This window comes from Sinohyriopsis cumingii, unplaced genomic scaffold, assembly GCF_028554795.1.
Source record: "Sinohyriopsis cumingii isolate HCF-2022 unplaced genomic scaffold, ASM2855479v2 utg001397l, whole genome shotgun sequence".
NCBI lineage: Eukaryota > Metazoa > Mollusca > Bivalvia > Unionida > Unionidae > Sinohyriopsis > Sinohyriopsis cumingii.
The window spans coordinates 2,451,278-2,466,092 of NW_028315993.1; the positions used below are offsets into that span (position 1 = coordinate 2,451,278).

At 36.1% G+C, this 14,815-nt stretch overlaps 1 protein-coding gene across 1 annotated transcript in view; it reads right to left on the reverse strand.

The window, feature by feature from the left end:
* The window catches only part of LOC149772544 (uncharacterized), a 93,161-nt gene extending 80,060 nt beyond the window's left edge, over nt 1–13,101 (reverse strand). Inside the window, exons 1-2 of the mRNA XM_089947661.1 lie at nt 12,967–13,101; nt 8,762–8,923 (exon numbers count right to left, since the gene is read on the reverse strand). Of these exons, the coding sequence (XP_089803787.1) occupies nt 8,762–8,834 (73 nt within the window). The 5' untranslated portion in view covers nt 8,835–8,923; nt 12,967–13,101. The remainder of the gene's footprint in view (nt 1–8,761; nt 8,924–12,966) is intronic.
* Nucleotides 13,102–14,815: the final 1,714 nt, after the last annotated feature.

Consider the following 14,815-nt stretch of genomic DNA (forward strand, 5'->3'; position numbering starts at 1 on the left):
GAGACGAACAGGAAAATTGAATAAATATGAGAAGAAAAAAAAATAGAAGAAAATGTAAATATATGGGCACCAACGCCACTATGTATTAAGGAACGGGCCCAGGTGGTCAAAACATGCATGTGTTCTAATATAAATTCATACATGTATTCTGACATAAATTATATTTTAAAATATACAGAAATAGAAAATGCCACATTAAACAAAATAGACAATAATATTATTGATTTTATATGGGATTATGAAACACTACATAAATAAACAAACTTTATATTGAGCGAGGGAAAGTGGGGGATTAGCACTACCTAATCCCATTTTAATGAAACAAGCTAATATTTTAAATAGGTTTAAAAGACTTAAATCTGAACCCAATCTACCGTGGGAAGGGTATACATATATTGGTATGGTTTTACTATGAGAAAATGGAGAGAGATATACCAAAATAAATGTTTTTTAAAAAACTTGAAATACCTTGGAAATTTAGACTTGGAATTATTAATTAAATATCGTCATAAAACGGAGTTATGGGAAAAAGAAGAGAAAGATACATACCAATGGATTAGAGAAGAGACAACAAAAAAAAAAAGAAAAAAAAAAACCAAGAGCAAAATAGAACAAGAAGATTTAGGAGTTAACTGGGAAAGGGCCTGGGGGCACTGGAATAAACTAGGATCTTTAAAAATTCAAAGCCTCTGCTTCAAATACATGCATATTGCATGATTGACAGGAGAGATGGCAGTAAGACGGCACATGATCAGAGAGTATCGCCAAAATGTCCACTGTGTAAAAATGCCCCCTTTAGTAAGTACCACACTATGACACAATGTGATAAGAAAAAAAGAATATAGAATAAATAAATTGGGGAAATATGTAAAAAGAAGATATATAAAAGAGAAAGTATTTTATTTTTAGACGGGAATTTCGATAAAACCACACTCTATAAAATTACGGATTATATTATCGGAACAATGAGGGCCTATGGGCAGATAATTGTAATAAGTAGATAACAATGAAACATTTTAATAAAGAACTGTTACCTGGAGGGGAGGGAGAATATCGAGGGAAAGGGTGATGGGGGTGGGAGCTCTGGTTAGCTACCCACTAGGGGTGTGATACTGATAGTGAGCAAGCCAGAGCCTCCAACTCATCCCTGGGCCCGTCCATGGAAACTACAAACCCCAGGATCCAATTCAAATTTTACAATTAAAAAAAAACAAACAATAAAAATTAAAAATTAAAAATAACGTCTCTAAACCCCCAACCAAAATAATATTAAATAGGAACTTAAAACCATTTGATTAAAAACTACATAAAACTTAAATTTCTAAATCAGCAATATTTTTTAGGAAATGAATTAAAAATTCTTAATTTATAATATCATAATATATTCTAAAAAAGAACCCATACTTATTAAATCTGGAAAAATAAATATAAAACTACTATCTGAAATAAGGAACTATAGTGGTTCGGTGGTTCTTTTCGGGGTTTTCCCGGGTTCTTCCTCCACCATTAATACTGGCCGCCATGCGTAGCCTATCGTGTGCTGAAAAATGGCGTTAAACCCTACAACATACACAAATACATACAATATTACCCCCACTGACTATCTTCCTCTTCTCTAACCCTACAGCTCCATCACTTTATGGTCAACCGACCTACATTCTTGTAGTGTCTTAAACAATTTTGGAAATTTCTAAGAAATAGTTTAAATAATTAAAGGAGGTCTAACTCAAATCAGAATAAATACAAGGAGAATAAAGAAGTTTTGACCTTGAATCGAGCACAGCCTACCTATATGTTTAAAGAACATATTACGAAGAACGACACAGATTAACACTTGAATAAAACAAAATAATCTTTTTCGTAAACTAATATAGCACGCCGTTCCGATCGCTAAAATTATAAATTGAAAATAAATTAACCGGTACCTGGACGTTTCGCCCCATGGACGTTTCGGTCCAAGACATTTCGCCCCACTTCAATGGACATTTCGCCCCACATGGTACATGGACGTTTCGCCCCATGGACGTTTCGGCCCATGGACGTTTCGCCCCACATTAAATAAAGTATGAACCCTCACTCGAGTACAGCCTGTCTCAGTATAATGGTAATGCGAGAAACGACACACATCATCAATCATACAAAACAATATGGTTTATTTGTCGTTTAAATATAATACACTATTTATTCACCCAAATTCTAAGCTAAATTTAAAATAAAAACCGGACTAGGATTAACAACCCTATATATTACACTAGGGAAATACATAAATACCCCGACAAAATTTTGAATTTTTTTGTTCAGAAATCTTTTATAAAGCAACCAAATCTCATACCTTTGGGGAAAACATACACATATAAAACAACTTTATTTTTTTTTATAAGTAGGGGTGTATCTGTCTGGTGCCATAAAGAAAATAAATGTTCTGGCGTTCACTATTGCTCCCAGCAAGTGTTAATATGACTTAATTACATCCAGGTAACTTCATGCATTAAAAAAGAAATCATAGATAGTTGCTGTTTAGAAGTATACTTTTGCACATCATAATTTGACAACTATACCTTGTCATGAGATGTAATTTTGATTAGTGATGTGTTTTTATTTAAAAATGCAAATACATGCTTCATATTTCAAAAATATAAATCTCTGAAACCATTTTTATATCTCTTTATTGTTAATTACAATTAACATTCCTCGCCCCTCCTCCTGTCTTTTCATTGCTCGCGATATGTCGGGTTATTCTGTACACAGCTTTGAAAAGATGTAATGTATAACGATCGGGCTATAGAAATGAAATACATTAATTTGAACTGTTTCTGTCAGTAATTCAATCGAGTAATTAGGACCCGATTTATAGCTAGTTTTACAAAATTCAAAGTAACAATGCCAATAAATGGCAGGAGATAAAAAGTTAACTAACCCGAGCTTGAAAAAAAATGAGTAAAGTTCAACATTTAAAAAAAGTTTAACGATAGATCTTATTACATAAATGAAGAAAAAAAAAGGAAAATATTGTCTGATATAACGGCACGCTGAATGTAATTGAAATGGATGAGAGTGATGGGATTATGGGGCATGAAATTAAATCATAACGGCAGGCCCCTAAAGTAAAATGAAGATAATGGTGTAATGCTTGTGAATTTCTATAAATGTCCGATATTTCCAATGATGTGGGGCGAAACGTCCATGGGCCGAAACGTCCATGGGGCGAAACGTCCATGTACCATGTGGGGCGAAATGTCCATTGAAGTGGGGCGAAATGTCCATTGAAGTGGGGCGAAATGTCCATTGAAGTGGGGCGAAACGTCCTGGGCCGAAACGTCCATGGGGCGAAACGTCCATAATCCAAATTAACCTATAAATAATATAAAATATATTATAACGTATTCTACATCCAAAGACTTGAAATAAGATAACTGGGGAAAAATTCTGACTTATACTTGCTGTCTCAAACATGCAGAAAATATAGCATACACACAATATAGCATTAACACAAATAGCAAACACTGAGACTTAGGGGATCTGTAGCAAAGGTCACAAAATTTTCAGGGACGGGACTCCGAGCAAGGTGAATAAGACCAGGCTCGGAAGAATAACCCCATAGATAACAATAGGGAAAATAAATACCCCATAAAAATAAAAATTAAAATTTGTTATAATAAAATTCTTTTTAAATAAAACATACAATATATCTGAGGGGGAGACATACAAACATAAAATACTTTTTATATCTTTTTGGAATGGGGGCATCTGTCTGGTACCACCCCACCCCCAAAAAAGGATCTTGCCTGACCCACCAAAATAGGGGCAGTATGTAGGGACACCTTTCGGATATTTTGATATTTAAAAATAATTGTTTTACAGCCTAATTATAGGTTTAGAAAAAAACAACAACAACAAAAGCAAGCATTAAATAAATTACAGTGTGTGTGTGCCTCATAAACAAGAAAATTACCTTATAATTTCTACAGATTATTGCGAATTTGTATCACTGATTGTGACGTTTGCACGTATTGGGGTGGGGTTCTTCCAATATAATTTAATTAAATTATGATGAAAGTTCCACCCTGGCTCGTTAGGTTAGAAAGTTAAATTAGTGACGATGTAGATTTACAGCTCTGAGCCCCCAGTCAGCGATGCCGACGGTTAAATTATAGAGAACACGAAGATGAAATTCAATCAATAACAATTTAATAAATTTGATAATTTAAAACGATAACTTCCAATCACTCGTCTTCCCCTCGACCAAGTGACAGCTTAATTCATCCCGTGATTTACAGTGTGAGTTCGATTTCCCCCCGTCCTTGCATCTACTCATCTATTTCTTCCCGCTGATTCCTTCATTCTTTCCGTTCCTCTAACTCCTCCTTTGTCTCCGTTTCCCTTTCTACTATCTCCTGAGTCCTCCTCCAATTTCGCTGCCAGACTTCAACTTCACCTTCTTCTCCTTTCCTCCGTCTCTCTATCTGAGACTACGGGACCAAACTGAAACTGGTCTGTCCCTCAAAGCTTACTTATTTGAAGCTTTCTGTTCTTAGAATTTCCCGCTCTAAGATTTTCCCGCCAATAACGAATGTCTATTCGGAGTTACGCTAACCTCTTCTCTGGGTAATTTCTCTCAGCGAACTAACTCTTGCCGGAAGACGCGGGGATATCATTCTGCCCAAATCAAGGTCTCTCCCCATCTCGATTCTGATTGGGTGGCGCTGTGCCCCTGTCCAATCGTCTTAGCGGCCAGTTCAACCTGTCTGTCTGTTTGCAGGGAAAGAAGTTAAGACACTCCCACTTCTTCAGGCAACTTCTTTTGATCTTGGAAAACATTTCGACACCTAGGTGATAATTGGCTGTCTGTGACTTCGCAACTCCGATGTCCGGCTCTCCCCGTCTAGCTACGGCAATCTTACGTAACGGATTAGTGCTAGCCTTCGGCAATGTTTGACATTAAACAATGGCTTGTGAGAATTACCTTGATTATACATGTTTCAACTGGGCTACTCTGGGTCGGGGTAAACATGACTCTGATATTATGAACACTGTAGATAAATCCCATGGAAAGTGTACACATACCGTTACAACTATCCAAGTTATAGTAGGCTACTTGGCTAAGGTTCAGTTTCAAATAAGTTTTTTCTCTCACTCCAGATTCAGGCGCACTCTGTCCTTTATGAATGAGGTGGTTGGCTGGAAATTCTTAATATCTGTATCGTTATTTTCGCACGTCACTAGTGATTAACCAGTGATCAATGGAAATTCGTGACTGATCTATAGAATTGATGACAGGGTTGAAGTAATGTTTATAAATGCCATAGGCGGATAAAAATTTAATAAACAATACCTTACACACGCACGTGTGTGTGTGTGTGTGATATGGTCCAACCACAGGAGTCAGACGTTCTGGCTGACGATAAAACGTCAGACTTCTGTGGTCCATGCGACATCGAACTGGCTGTAGGTCAAGGTGTTAAATGCGTTTATGAACCTCGGATTGCACGACTCAAGAGTGTGCTTGACCAGTCCACACTGACGGATTGTAACCCTGGTTGATGGTTGCGCGAGTGGAGTGATTATTAAATGGCTATTTCCTTCAAATGTCCAAATAGTAACATGTATTATGGTGGATACAACCCATGAGTGACGGTTTGGTGGGTGGGAGATTATTCAACCTCTAACTCTACGCATGTCAAAATAAAAGCATATTCTTGTACTGGATAATAACCCTTGTTGACGGTGGGGTGGGTAGGGCAATTACCGAACCATTGTCAAACTAATATCGTTTTTATAATATCCATATATAAATCGAAATATTTTGATCATCGAACCATATTAGACCTAGTAATATGAGGCGCTATTTTACCTTTTTTCCTTATTTTATGATATTATATTTATCTTGTGATATCATTTAATTTTATTATATCAATCAACTAAATTTGTAGTTAGTATTTGACGAGCATACACTCTTAATTGATTAGTGTACATGCAATTCCCAAATTAAGTTTTAGTTGCAAGTTATTTCTTCACACTTGAATTCTCTTTTTAATATTGGGAAATATCGCCTATATCCAACACATTTCTCTCAGTTCGGACGTCAATGTAAATCATTCATTAGATAAATTTAAGATATGCATCTAATTTATAAAACAATAAATTGAAAGAAATAATAATATAATGAATTTGAAGTTATGCTATCATACACGAGACTATGTATATCATGCACCGAATGTATTATACAGCATACAATAATAAAACGGCACCTCATATGATTACACGATGAATGCAGTCTTATGTTGCCATCTTGCGGACACATGTTTGTGATAGATAAAAATATTAATAACAATACAATTTTGAGATTTATGCCAACACAGTAGACTATAGACTAAATTATACCGGATTTGGAAGACAGGATTTCTTTTACGCACGATCTTGCAAAACATGTTCTTGGAGACCTTAACTAGAACATTATTCATCAACGTAATTCTACTCAAATAGGAACAAAATGAGACTCTTTGGTTTAGATATTTGTTAGTTGAAAACATACAAATACAAAGTTTTATTTTTGTGACGTCTAATTTCCAATCTGTTTATAACGAGCATGCATAAAATCTGTATGTTTTCTTGAAACTATTTTGTGCCAGTGACAAACAATACATCTGTTTGAGGACGCTTTATCAACAAAATCGTCGCCATCGTTACCGCAGTCTTCTTTGTGTTCACAAAATCTATACTCCGTAAGAACAGCTTCTAGATCGAAATGATCCCAAGAAAGATAGTCTGAACATCGTCCGTGCGAGAAAAAGAATACATAGATATTTGACCCTTTTCTTACAAAAATCTAATACCTCTCCACAGGACAGATATTTTGGCGCTATACATAAAGGTAAATAATTCTTTAAGCTCGTTAAGAACAAAACCTATCTTCGCGGTGGTAAGATTACCTGCCAACAGTGACAAGAGCATGTTCATACCTGTCATCAAGCAGTCACAATCGCTTTCGTTCGGTTCATATTGCATATTAATATACATAATGCAGGAACACACTACACTGAACAAAGAGAGTGGGTTCCGTTATTGATCTCTTTTATATAAGTGTATAGCCATCAGACTATGTCATCTTACAGAAAGCCAGTATAATAGGTGTCATGGTGGAAGCTTACACGTATAACCAATGAAAAGACTTGCATTGCAGCCAGTTGGAATATCTAATCACCAAACAATGAGCTTATGGTTTTACATTATAGTGTTAAGGTTAATTAGTAATTCCATATTTAGGCTTAGCCAACTCTGATGTGTTTCCCACTGGCTGTTGTACTGTTATTACACACATTCATTCCTGTCTTTCTTTCTAATATATGTATTAAAAGCATATGTATGCAGGGTATGAAAATATTTACTGACAAATTTCATTAAGTATTCCCGACAATAGGTAATAATAGAGTATGAAACTAAGATAGAAATTCAAAGTATTTACTGGAGACCTTAGCTAGAACATTATTCCTCAACGTAATTCTACTCAAATAGGAACAAAATGAGACTCTTTGGTTTAGATGTTTGTTAGTTTTATTCTTGTGACGTCTAATTTCGAATCTTTTAATAACGCGCATGCATAAAATCTGTATGTTTTCTTGAATCTACTTTGTGCCTGAGACAAACAACACATCTGTTTGGGGATGCTTTATCAATAAAATTGTCGTCATCGTTACAAGTCTTCTTTGTGTTCATAATATCTATACTCCGTAAGAACAGCTTCTAGATTGAGATCATCCCAAGAAAGGTAGTCTAAACATCGTCCGTGGGAGAAAAAAACTACATAAATATTTGACTATTTTCTTACAAAAATCTAATACCTCTCCAAAGGGCAGATATTTTGGCGCTATACATAAAGGTAAATCATTCTTTAAGCTCGGTAAAAACGAAACCTAGAATTGCGGTGGTAAGATTACCTGCCAACAGTGACAAGAGTATGTTCATACCTGTCACCACGCAGTCACAATCGCTATCGGTCGGTTCATATTGCATATGAATAAACATTATTTAGGAACACACTACACTGAACAAAGAGAGTAGGTTCAGTTATTGATCTATTTTATATGTGTATGTATAACCACCAGACTATGTCATCATACAGAAAGCCAGTATAATAGGTGTCATGGTGAAAGCTTACACGCATGACCAATGAACAGACTTGCATTGCAGCCAGTTGGAATATCAAATTACCAAAACCTGAGCTTATGGTTTTACATTATAGTTTTAAGGTTGCTTCAACATTTAGGCTTAGCCAACTCTGATGTGTTTCCCACTGGCTGTTGTATTGCTAGTACACACGGTCATTCCTGTATTTCCTTTCTAATATATGTATTAAAAGCATCTGTATGCAGGGTATGACAATATTTACTGACAGATTCCATTAAGTATGCCGACAATATATAATGATAGAGTATGAAACTCAGTTCGAAATTCAAAGCATTCACTTAAATATTCGAATAAATATGCCAGACTTATGTAACAAAGACTACGAACATATGAAATTATTAAGTGTCATATTATATTACATATGCCACACTTAAGTAACACAGACTATGAAAATATGAAATTATTAACTGTCATATTTCATTAGGTATGTCAGACCTTAGGAAACAAATGAGTATAAAATAGAAACTGACATTTTCCACCATGTAATGAATATAGTACAAGTATCCGTATGCAGATTATGAAAATATTCATTAACAAACTCCACTGGATTTTTATATGTAACTTATGGATCACTTACTGGTTTCTTCTAGTGTCAGAGTCCCAACATTGGCAAGACTGTAACGAACTTTTTCCTCTCCTCCTGTAGCCATTTTATCTTTTCATATGATTGCGCCTCAGGGTTACTGACTCCAAGTGAAAGGAGTTTTCAACCTAACACAATGCTGACAGGATGACTGGACTGCAAAATATATAGACAGGACTATTCTAGCCGTATCGATGTAATATAAATAACTAATATTTAGTACAGAGATCAACTTGCTTGTGACATGAAATATCTATACAAATGAAATCGCGTAAATATTTTGGTGTCTAAAGAGCTTATCTAAGCTGCAATTACATACACTCTTTTTTTACACGCAAAATGTAATCATCTTTAAGTTCCTTAGTCATCTTAGTGTTCTGTGATATTGATATTTAGTGATATTGTGCCATCTTAGAGGTGTTGTGTGATCTTGGTGGTTTTCTGTGATCTTAGAGGTGTACTGTGATCTTATTGGTTTTGCTTGATCTTATAGGTGCTGTGTGATCTTAGTGGTTTTGTGTGATCTTATAGGTGTTGTGCGATCTTAGAGGTGTTTTTGTGATCTCAGTGATCTCCTGCTATCCCGGAGGTGTTGTGTGATGTTAGAGGTGTTGTGTGATCTTAGAGGTATTATGTGATCTTGGTGGTTTTATGTGATTTTAGAGGTTTTGTGTGTTCTTAGGGGTGTTTTGTGATCTTAGAGATTGTGTCTGATCCGAATGATACTGTGCCATCTTAAAGGTGATGTGTGATTTTAGAGGTGTTGTGTGATCTTAACGGCTTTGTGTGATCTTAGAGGTGTTGTGTGATTTTAGTGGTTTTGTGTGATTTTTGAGGTGTTGTGTGATCTTAGTGATCTTGTGCATTCTTAGAGTTATTGTGTGATCTTCGTAGTATTGTGTGGTCTTGGAGGTGTTTTGTGACCTTAGTGGATTTGTGCGATCTTAGTGGTGTTGTGTGATCCTAGTGATCTTGTGCCATCTCTGAGGTGTTGTATGATTGTATTGGTTTATGAAATTTTATTGGTTTATGTGATCTTAGAGATTTGTGTGATCTTAGAGGTGTTGTTTGATCTTAGTGATCTTGTGCCATATTCAAGTTGCGTTATCTTAGTGGTTCTACGTGATCTACAAGGTGTTGTGTGATCTTGGTTAATGTATGTGATCATAGGGGTTTTGTGTGATCTTAATTAATTTATATGATGTTATAGGTGTTGTGTGATCTTAGTTAATTTATGTGATCATAGAGTTGTTGTGTTATCTTAGTGGTTTATGTGATCTTAGTTATCGTGTGGCATCTTAGAGGTGTTACGTGGTCTTAGAAGTGTCCTGCGATCCTAGTGGATTTGTGTGATTCTAAAGGTGTTGTGTGATCTTAGTGGATTTTGTGATCTTAGATGTGTTGTGTGATCTTAGTTGATGTATGTGACCATAGAGGTGTTGTGTGATCTTAGTGGTTTTATGTGATCTTAGTGATATTGTGCCATCTTAGAGGTGTTGTGTGTTCTTAGAGGTGTTGTGTGATCTTATTGGTTTTGTGTTATCTTAGAGGTGTGTGTGATTTTAAGGGGCTTGTGTGATTTTTGAGGTATTGTGTGATCCTAATGTTTTTATCTGATCTAATAGGTGTTGTGTTATCCTAGTTGTTTTATGTGATTTTTTTTGTAGTTGTGTGATCTTAGTAGTTTTGTGTGATCTTAGAGGTCCCTTGCCATCGTAGAGGTGTTGTGCAATATTGATAGTTTTGTGTGATCTTATCAGTTTTATGTGGTCTTAGAGCTGGTGTGTGATCTTAGAGGTGTTGTGTGATCTTATTTGTTTTATGTGATCTTAGAGGTGGTGCATGATTTTAGAGGTCTTGTGCCATCGTAGAAGTAATGTGTGATCTTAGTAGTTTTGTGTTATGTTAGTAGTTTTATGTGGTCGTAGAGGTGGTGTGTGATCTTAGAGGTGTTGTATGATCTTTGTGGTTTTATGTGATCGTAGATGTCTAGTGTGATCTTACTGGTTTTGTGTGATCTTAGCTGTGTTGTGTGATCTAAGTGATCTTGTACATATTAGAGTAGCTAATTGTTACAATGACTGGACGAAGCATTGTACCATTGTGTTTGGGGAGTTATTGGTTAGTGTTAGTAATGTAAGCGTGGAGTTATTGGTGAGTATAAATACTGTTGACGGATAATTAGAGGTTGGAAAATACTATAGATTTTGAGTTAGTGGATGTAAATGATGTGTATGGGGAGATCAGTTTAAGGGGTAAATACTGAATTATATGAGTTAATCAGCGGTAGGTAGAATATGGAGCCAATGGTGGTGGTGGTGTGTGTGGGTGATTTGGATTTTAACGTAGCTTTAACAATTTTTCAGTCATATCGCTACGATGTCTGCTGTGTGGCACTTTAGAATGGTGTGTGTAAATAGTGTAGATGGGGTGTTAGTGTTATGTGTAAATAGTGTAGATGGGTAGTTAGTGGTGTGTTCAAATAATGTTGATGGGGAGTTTGTGGTGTGTGTAAATAGTGTAGATGGGGAGTTAGTAATGTGTGTAAATAGTGTAGATGAAAAGTTAGTGGAGTGTGTAAATAGTGTGGAGGGGGATTAGTGGTGTGTGTAAATAGTGTAGATGGGGAGTTAGTAATGTGTGTAAATAGTGTAGATGGAGATTTCGTGGTGTGTGTAAATAGTGTAGATGAATAGTTAGTAGAGTGTGTAAATTGTGTAGATGGGGAGTTATTATTGTGTGTAAAAAGCGTTGATAGACAGAGAGTGGAGTCTGTAAATAGTTAAAGGGGGAGTTAGTGGTGTATGTAAATAGTGTAGATGGGGAGTTAGCGATGAGTGTAAATAATATAGATGGGTGGTCAGTGGTGTATGTAAATAGTGTAGATGGAGAGTTAGTGGAGTGTGTAAATAGTGTTGATGGGGAGTTAGTGATGAGTGTACATAATATAGATGGGGAGTCAGTGGTGTGTGTAGTATAGATGGAGAGTTTGTGGAGTGTGTAAATAGGGTTGATGGGGGTTAGTGGTGTGTGTAAATAATATAGATGGGGAGTTAGTGGTGTGTGTAAATATGTCGATGGATGGTTAGTGGAGTGTGTAAATAGTGCTGATGGGATTTAGTGGAGTGTGTCAATACTGCAGAAGGGGGTTAGTGTTTTTGTAAATAGTGCTGATGGGGATTTAGTGATGTGTGTAAATAGTGTAGATGGAGAGTTAATTGTGTGCGTAAATAGTGTAGATGGAGAGTTAGGGGTGTGTGCAAGTGTTGTAAGTGGGGAGTTCGTGGAGTGTGTAAATAATGTAGATGGGGAGTTCGTGTGGTGTGTAAATAGTGTAGACTGAGAGTTAGTGGAGGATGTAAATAGTGTATATGGGGAGTTAGTGGTGCATTGAAATAGTGTAGATGGATAATTAGTCGTTTGTGTGTGAATAGTGTAGATGGAGAGCTAGTGGAGTGTGCATATTGTGTAGAGGAGGAGTGAGTGATGTGTGCAAATAGTGAAGATGGAGAGTTAGTGGAGTTTGTAAATAGTGTAGAGGGGGCGTTAGTGGTATATAAATAGTGTAGATGGAGTGTTAGTGGTGTTTGTAAATAGTGTAGATGGAGAGCTAGTGAAGTGTGTAAATAGTGGAGTGGTGAAGTTAGTGTTGTGTGTATATAGTGTAGATGGAGAGTTATTGGCGTGTGTTAATAGTTTGGGGGAGTTTGTGTTGTGTGTACATAGTGTAGATGGAGAGTTAGTGGTGAGTATAATAATAGTGGAGGTTAGCAATCAGTGTCAATACCAGGAATGATTTCTTTTAAAGAATCTTCATCTGCTCTTATTGACCTTAGAGTCACAGGAAATGATGCGCAGATTATATTTTTACCTTATAATCGCACTCACTAAAAATAAACAACTTTTTGTGCATTAAATAACCTACGTATGAGTTAACGGGATTTAGTATGTGAACATCTAACTCACTGAGACTGTACAGCTCTCTGTATTATCAGTAACATCCGTTTGAAAACAAAAACTATCTGAATTTAATTGATAATGTATCATTAACTGAACAACTCTTGGAGAGACTAGTGTCGATGACCTTGATTTGAGTAAATGTAGGACACAGCACATTCAGTACAACGTTATTCCATTTTCATGCATTGACTCAATATAAATTAATGTTTCATAAAAATAAATAGTAGACTGATACTTACAGAATATATATAAATCCCTTAAAATGCAACTTTCCGAAGTTCACCAGTCGGTGTTCTGTGCAATGATTGTACTTGTCTCCAAGCAAATTCTTGTTATCATACACAAAACCAACCAATCATTACATGACAACAAGCCATGTTATTAAGTGTTGACCTTATCTGGCAAGCTATTGGCGTGTGCAGACAAATGCCACAATGGATATTCAGCTAACTTAGTTAGAACATGCGTATCTCTTTCTTCAGGTTTACTTGAGTGAACAACATGGCTGTTTGAGAGAATAACTCTGAAAAAATAAATAAATTCAAATAATAATGGAAATGTGTAGTGCTGGCATGCAAGTATCAGTGTGTAATAGTAGTTACCTAAGTCTAGGTTTCCGTCAAGTTAGTTATACAGGTAGGTACCTCAGGGGAGTGTGTTTTGGGTTGTGGGATTTTAATGTAGATTTATCGATTTTAGTTATATCGCTACTATGTCAGCAGTGTGGCAGTTTATAGTGACGTCTAGTACTGGGGCATTACGCCGCAGACATGTAGCAGGTGCTAGTGAGAGGCAGCTGCTAAGTACCACTTTTATAAACCAATTGTATGATTCTGCTGGGGTCAAACCCACGACCACTAGCATCGAGGTACTGTAGCCATCTAGCTAGCTCACAATCATCTGTTTACTACTAACCACCACCACTACTACTACTATTACCGTATTCCTGCTTATGGTGGTGCCCTACAATTTCGTATTTTGCGGGTGGGGTGGGGGTGTAGAATTGTAAAGAAAAAGAATTTCCCCGGCTTTCCTCACTAGGTCTGCTGGCTATTTAAAAAAGACCTTGTGTATTTTAGGTATAAACCTTTGCTTCCATTTGTTTCGGTGTATGATTTATTGGTGTAATATGAGGTTACAGAGTATACAGCTTGGCCTTACTCCAGATGCGTACCTTTCAAAAAGGGTGCTAGCTCCACTTGGTCATTTTCACTTTCTGAACTTCAGAGGTAAACTGTATGAAGAAGAGCCGATAACTTTAAAAAAAAATAATATTACTACTAATATTACTACTAATACTACTTTTACTAATACTACTACTACTATCTTATTGCTACTACAACTATCGCAATGCTACCATTACGTCAGAACTATTACTACTACTACTGCTACTGCTGCTACCGTAATGCTACCATTATGTCAGAACTATTACTACTACTACTGCTACCGTAATGCTACCATTACGTGAGAACTATTACTACTACTATTATTAATTTATTGATACTGAGATGCTGTTGCAGCTGGTACTAGTACGTGTGACATATATAAATTAACAACTGGTACATTCATACCGTTACCAGTACGAGTTACATATAGAAATTACCGACTGGTTCATGCATAATGTTACCACTACGAATTACATATATAAATTACCGACTGGTATATGCATAGTGTTACCAGTACGAGTTAAAATATAGACATTACCAACTAGTACATGCATACTGTTATCACTACGAGTTACATATAGAAATTACCGACTGGTACATGCATACTGTTACTAGTACGAGTTACATATAGAAATTGCCGACTGGTACATACATACTAGATATATACTTATTCTATTTTAATACTGATAAAGAGAAGGTGTGGAGAATTATGACGACACGACGAACAATAACATATAGAAGTTGCCAACACATACATACATACATACTTACATACATACATATATTTATTATTATTCTCTCGTGCCTTAATGATCCAGCGTTACCCCAAAACAATGGTTCCAATTACTTGTCGACCGCTAAAGCCTCACATCCATATAAAAGGAAATATGGCCTTCCCCTACTGGGATGATGGAGCGAATAA